Source organism: Micropterus dolomieu, unplaced genomic scaffold (assembly GCF_021292245.1).
Source record: "Micropterus dolomieu isolate WLL.071019.BEF.003 ecotype Adirondacks unplaced genomic scaffold, ASM2129224v1 contig_14398, whole genome shotgun sequence".
In the NCBI taxonomy this organism is placed as follows: Eukaryota; Metazoa; Chordata; class Actinopteri; order Centrarchiformes; family Centrarchidae; genus Micropterus; species Micropterus dolomieu.
In genome coordinates this window covers 3,356-10,166 of record NW_025743384.1, presented here as the reverse complement: position 1 = coordinate 10,166, position 6,811 = coordinate 3,356, and the positions used below count along the sequence as shown (strand labels likewise).

The 6,811-nt window shown below is 45.9% G+C and overlaps 1 protein-coding gene across 1 annotated transcript; it reads right to left on the bottom strand.

The window, feature by feature from the left end:
- Positions 1-3,741: 3,741 nt before the first annotated feature.
- Positions 3,742-4,881, bottom strand: LOC123966845. Its single transcript, XM_046042944.1, has one exon. It carries the CDS (start codon positions 4,755-4,757, stop codon positions 3,810-3,812), a length of 948 nt encoding a protein of 315 aa, XP_045898900.1. The 5' UTR covers positions 4,758-4,881; the 3' UTR covers positions 3,742-3,809.
- Positions 4,882-6,811: the final 1,930 nt, after the last annotated feature.

The window sequence follows — 6,811 nt, the reverse complement described above, 5'->3', positions numbered from 1 at the left end:
CAAACCATCCATCTTCTCTGTCTAAAATGTGCACCTGGTGGTCCTCAAACGAGTGTCCTCTGTCCTTCAGATGTAAGTAGACTGCAGAGTCTTGACCTGAGGAGTTGGCCCTTCTGTGTTGAGCCATGCGTTTGTGTAGTGGTTGTTTAGTCTCCCCAATATACAGGTCTGTGCATTCCTCACTGCATTGGACCGCATACACTAGATTGCTTTTCTTGTGTTTGGGTGTGCGGTCTTTGGGGTGTACCAGCATCTGTCTTAGTGTGTTCTTGGGTTTAAAAAACACAGGGGTGTTATGTGTGTTGAAAATCCTCCTGAGTTTCTCTGATACTCCAGAAACGTACGGAATCACAATGTTGTTGCGTTTGACCTTCTTTTCCTCCTCCCCTGTAGTTTTGTTCTTCCTGGATCTTGTGGCTGTTTTCACAAAGGTCCATTTAGGGTATACACAGGCTATAAGTGCCCCTTTCAGGTGGTTCTGTTCCTTCTCTCTGGCTTGGGCGCTTGTTGGTATGTTTTCCGCTCTGTGGTGCAGTGTTCTCATGACCCCTAGCTTGTGCTCCAGTGGGTGGTGTGAATCGAAGAGTAGGTATTGGTCTGTGTGTGTGGATTTTCTGTAAACACCAATCTGCAGGCTCCTGTCCTCTTCAATGTGTACAGCGCAGTCCAGGAAGGCCAAACTGTTGTTGTGAACATCTTCTCGTGTGAACTTGATGTTACTGTCCACAGAGCTGATGTGTTCTGTGAAGGCTTGCACTTCCTGGCTTTTAATTTTGACCCAGGTGTCGTCCACATATCTGTACCAGTGGCTCGGTGCTATTCCTCTGAAGAAGTTGAGGGCTTTATTCTCCACTTCTTCCATGTAGATGTTTGCCACAATCGGGGATACCGGTGAGCCCATGGCACAGCCATGCTTCTGTCTGTAGAATCCACCGTTGTACTGGAAGTAGGTGGTGTTTAGACAGAGGTCGAGTAATTTACAGATTTGGTCAGGGCTGAGGCTAGTTCTGTTGTCCAGGGTGTTGTCTTGTGTTAGCCGTTTCCTGACGGTTTCTACTGCCTCTATGATGGGGATGCAGGTGAACAAAGAAGTCACGTCATAGGATACCATGGTTTCATCTGGATCCAGTTTTAGTCCTCGAACTTTGTTTACAAAGTCAATAGAGTTTTGGACGTGGTGAGGCGTGTTTCCCACCAAAGGAGTTAAGATGGTAGAAATGTGTTTGGCAATGGTGACCGAGTTGATAATCGGCCTGAGTGGGGCTCCTTCTTTGTGTATCTTAGGTAGTCCATAAATGCATGGAATGGCTTCTCCAGGATACAAACAGTAATATTGTTCACGGGTGATGGTGTTGTCCTTCTGTAACTGTTGTAGAAATTCTATGGCCTTTTTTCTTGTATCCGCTGGTTGGGTCTCGTCTCAGTGTCTCATACGTGTTTGTGTCCATTAGTAGTGTGTTGACTTTGTTCTGGTAGTCCGCTGTGTTAAGTACTACCGTGCATCTTCCTTTGTCAGCAGGTAGGATAGTGATGTTTTGATCCTTGCTCAGAGATGTCACAGCCTTCCTTTCTTGGATGGTGAGGTTGGAAGGGGGGGCCTTCGCATTAGAAAGGGCTGCAGATACCTTTAGTCTGAGCTTTTCCGCTTCTGTTTGTTAATTTGTTTTTCCTAATGGCCGATTCTGTGGCTGTGATGAGGTCTACTATAGGTAGTTGCTGTGGTGTAATGGCGAAGTTTAATCCTTTGCCCAGAACGTCTTTCTCTGGTTGGGTGAGATCCCTATCTGACAAGTTTTTCACCCATCTGTTGTCTGTTTCAAGTGTTGTGGGGTTGTTGTCCTTTCTCCTCCAAGACAATTCTCCTGTTCTGTTAGTGCAGCTCGCTCTGGACTGTAGGTTTTGGAATTTCCGGGTCTGCCTTTCTTTGCTCTTGTTGTGCTGAGATAGCTGTGCTTTCTTGATGAAGTCCATGACCTTTCCCAGTGCTGTACTGGGTAGATATGTTTCTAGTTTGTGGTGTATGTTGTCCATTTCTTTGGTCAGGGCTTCAATTGTGAAGTGTATCTGTCTCACTGTCTCGTTCAGTAGCTGGTGTTGCGCTTTCTCCAGGATTATTCCGGCTCTGTGTCCTTTTACCGTGGAGGCTCCACGGAATAAGACTCCACGGAATAAGACTTGGCAACGGACTGATCAGTTACTGTATTTGAATATTACATACTGGAGTTTTTTTGTGCAGGGGTCGTTTGAATTCAAGTTGTGTTGGAATTCTGGTATTGAGATTTTGGGATAAAACTAAGGTGAGTGGGTGCTTATTAGGTAGTAGTTGGCGCTGTGTGATTGCTAGATAACAAGATTTTTGTGATTGCTCTGGAGTTGACAAATTCCCTTGATTTTTCATTAGCGGATGTGGTAAGATTGCCACCTATCAACAATTAGGTAGAATTAAAAGAAAAATAAACAAATAAGTAATAATAAAAATAATTTACAATAAAGAAATATAAGAGTTGTCACTATGCGGAAAAAGGACATTAAAATATTGAAAGTAACTACTAAGGTTGATGTAGTACAAAAAAATAATCCTCTAGTTATTGGTATTGTAAAGTTATCTGAAAAATGGCATAAACGTTGGCCTAATATTGAACAACCATGGCCTGTGGAAGGGACTCTAAACCCAGGTGTACTTAAAATAATGCAAGTACTTATATAAGGCGGATCAAAATAAGGGGAAAAAGGGGGAACGACGTAAAGAAAAGAGACAAAGAGAGCTGGGTGTTCTTAAGTTGTTTGAACATGAGGGTCAAAACCTGATGAAAGATACACAAGATAAAAGTGAAAGAGGTGTAGAGAAAATGGCAAAAGAGGCAAAGATAACAGAAAAACTAATGGCAGAAGTCAACATACCCTTCTCACATACGGATTCAGTAAGAAGACCTCCACCTTACGAGGATGAAGCGGAGTTTAAGGACGTCTATCCTCAGCTTCCAGTGATCATTCAGGAGGGTGATTATTGCATCAGAGATGAAGAGGAACGAATCAGAGAGAGAGGACAAGCAGAAACAACTATTGTAGTGTTCTTGTGCAGTGTGTGTAAAACACCGACTAAACACTCAGTTAAACCATAGCCAATGAAGAGAGAGTTGTAGTAACATTGATCCTTTACTGAGACACTTCTCCATACATGCTGTCTGTGTGGTGAAAACTGTAAATAAAGGCAGTAAAAACATATTCAATGTTCTTAACTAAACTAAACACCATTGTACATAGTTGTAAATATGAACATACAACGTGGTGATACACTGTAGATAGCAGTTTTAGGGACTACTAGCATGGCTGTTAGCTTGCACACTAGTGTAAAAACAAAAACGTTTTTAAATGAACTTATCAAACATAATTTTTTTAACAAATCCCTGCTAATATATGAAGTTTAACATGTCTATTGTCAAATGAATTAACTTACGGCATTGCCTCTATGATGTTCCAGAGTGGATGCAAGCAAATTAGTCTCAGAGCATACATGTCTGCTTTCCTTTCTGCATGTGGAGATAAACAGGAAGTCGCTAAACAGGAAATGACAAAGCCGGAAGTAGCTAAACAGGAAGTGACGTCATGTCGTGAAACGAAAATAATACTAATTTACAGATTATTTATTTTGAACTGTGAAGTAGTTATGTACCTCATTTCCAACTAAAAATAAAAACCAACGAAATAATTCATAAAAAATTGAGAAAGCCCTAAAGGCACCACACTCCCCGCCTGACCTGTGTGAGGTCACTAAGAATTTATGTTAGTCCAATACATTAGTCTCTAGATCAGTCTTTGGGCAGAAGTAGAACAATTTCTGCAACTGGCCTAAGAAAGGTTTTCACATTACCCTGGTCAGCTGTTTTCACCTCGACCTTTCTTACGTGGCCATCGTTTCCAGGGAAGGTGGCAGTGATCCTAGCCATAGGCCAGCAGTTGCGGACAGTCTGCTTGTCTCTGAGTAGAACTAGGTCTCCAACTTCAAGGTTTCTTCGAGGTACTGTCCACTTTTGTCTGTGTTGCAGGGAAGGTAAGTATTCACGGCTCCAGCGGGTCCAGAACTGGTTTGCAAGAGCCTGAACCTGTCTCCATTGCTTTGTGTAAAGGTCCTTGCCTGAGAACTCTCCTGGAGGGGGTGGAGCTCCAGTCTTCTGCGTAAGAAGCATTGACGGTGAGAGTATGAAAGGGTTTTCCGGGTCAGCAGAGACAGGTAGGAGTGGACGTGCGTTCATGATGGCCGTGACCTCAGCCATCAGTGTGCAAAGAACTTCGTGGGTTAGGCGAGTGTTATGTTGGAGAAACATTGAATCAAGGATTCTTCTAGCGACACCAATCATGCGCTCCCAAGGGCCTCCCATATGGGAGGCATGTGGCGGGTTGAATTCCCAGATGCATCCTTGCTCACTGAGGAACTTCTGCAGCCTTTTGTCCATCCCAAGCTTCTTGCGCGCTCCAATAAAGTTGGTGCCACAATCGGATAGGAGCTGTTTCGCAGGGCCTCTGAGTGCAAAGAAGCGTCTGAGGGCATTTATGCAGCTAGATGTGTCCATAGCCTCGATTACCTCGATATGCACTGCTCTTGAACTCATACAGCTGAACATGATGGCCCACCGCTTGCTCTCTGCCTGTCCTCCTCTGGTGCGTCTGGTAGAGATGGACCAGGGACCAAATACATCGATCCCCACATATGTAAAGGGAGGGCAGGTTTTAAGGCGTTCAAGTGGCAGGTCAGCCATGAATTGTTCTTCCTGCTTTCCGCGCAGCCTGCGGCAGGTTACACATTTGTGGAGTACTTAACTGATTAATGTTTTGCCTCCCAAAATCCACAATCCTGCTGCCCTAATCACGCCTTCTGTCAGGTGTCTGCCTTGGTGTTTTACTTGCTCGTGGTGATGTTGGGTGAGCAGTAAGGAGATGTGGCTACCTTTGGGCAGGATTATTGGGTTCTTTTCGGCAGCAGGGAGTTCTGAGTGCCTTAATCGGCCCCCAACACAAATGAGGTTGTCTTCCAAGAATGGGCTGAGTTTCTGCATGGGGCTATTTTTGGGTATTGCTTTGTTGGCTCGGAGGGCGGACAGTTCCTTCGCAAAGGCTGCCATTTGTGTTGCTTTGAGGATAACATTCCTTGCCTGGGCCATTTCATCTGGAGTACGAGGTGAATTACATCTGTGCCAGCCTTTGCATTTGCTGTTTTTATTTGAGTGCTTGCAGGATCTTGCCATGTGGATGAGGTATGCTACTCCTCTTACTAAGGAGTTGAAGGTGGAGAACCGTTGGAAGCGGTCTGGGGTAAGCATAGATTCTTCCAGGTATGTAGCACAGGTCTGGACTTGGGGTCGGATTTCCGGGTCCCTTCCAGGTTCAACTAGCTCAAATGTCTCACTAACTTGCATTTTTTCTGCTGGAGGCTGATACAGGAAGGAGGGTCCCGTGAACCAAGAGGTCTGCGCCAGATGGGATGCAGGTAAGGATCTTGACGCATGGTCGGCAGGATTTTCCTCTGTACGGACGTAGTTCCATTGTTCAGGCTTTGAGGACTGTCGAATGCGTTGCACTCTATTGTGAACATACACATAGAACCGTTTTGCCTCGTTACAAATGTAGCCTAGCACTACTTTGCTGTCCGTATAGAACTTTGTCGCATCTAACTTCAGGTCTAGCTCTTCCTGTATGAGATCTGCCATCTCTACAGCTAAGACTGCGGCGCACAGTTCCAGCCTTGGGATTGTAGGCTCGGACTGGGGTGCTAGCCTTGTCTTGCCCATAACAAATCCCACGTCAACTTTCCCATCTTGCTGAACTGCTCTCACGTACGCCACAGCACCAATCGCCTTAGTTGATGCGTCAGAAAACACACACAACTCTGTGTGCACTGCTTTATTGAATGAGGTTTTTGTGTACGTACGCGGTACATGCAGTTGTTTTAGGTCTCTGAGTGAATGTCTCCAGGCTTCCCATCTGCATAGTTTGTCTTCCGGGAGGGGTGTATCCCAGTCGGACAGTTCAGAGGTAAGTTCTCTGAGGAGGGCTCTTCCCTGGATCGTGACGGGTGCCAACAAACCCAGGGGGTCAAAAACACTGTTGACTGTGGAGAGGACTCCACGGCGGGTGAAGGGTTTCTTTGCGGTTGATGTGGAGAAGGTGAAGGTGTCAGTTGTGATCTCCCAGAGTAGACCTAAGCTCCGCTGTGTCGGTGCGGTTTCTCCGCCCAGGTCTAGGTCCTTGGTTACCGGGGTACAATCTTCAGGTGAGAAGGCCTCCGTTACAGCTGGACAGTTCGACACAAACTTGTGTAAGCGAAGGTTTGACTCAGCGAGTGAGGCCTGTGTGCGTTGGAGCAGGTCGATTGCCTCAGCTTGAGATGGTACGGATATCAACCCATCGTCAACGTAGAAATGCCTTTCCACATAGTTGACTGTATCTGCACCATGCTCCTGTGCACCTTCTCTGATGGCTCTTCGCAGTCCGTAGGTGGCAACGGCGGGTGATGGTCTGTTGCCGAAGACATGGACCTTCATCCGGTACTCTATAACTTCCTTGCTGACGTCGTTGTCTTTGTGCCATAAAAAACGGAGGAAGTTGCGGTGGTCTTCGCGCACCAAAAAACAGTGGAACATCTGCTGGATGTCTGCCATGATAGCGATCTTCTCTTTTCGGAAGCGTAGCAGGACGCCTAGGAGGGAGTTATTTAGGTCGGGGCCTGTTAGGAGTACGTCGTTAAGGGAGATACCGTAGTACTGGGCGCTGGAATCAAAGACTACCCTGATCTGACTGGGTTTTTGCGGATGGT

Excerpts from the sequence above, each read along its gene's own strand:
- LOC123966845 (XM_046042944.1), bottom strand. The coding sequence starts at position 4,757 with ATGGCTGACCTGCCACTTGAACGCCTTAAAACCTGCCCTCCCTTTACA.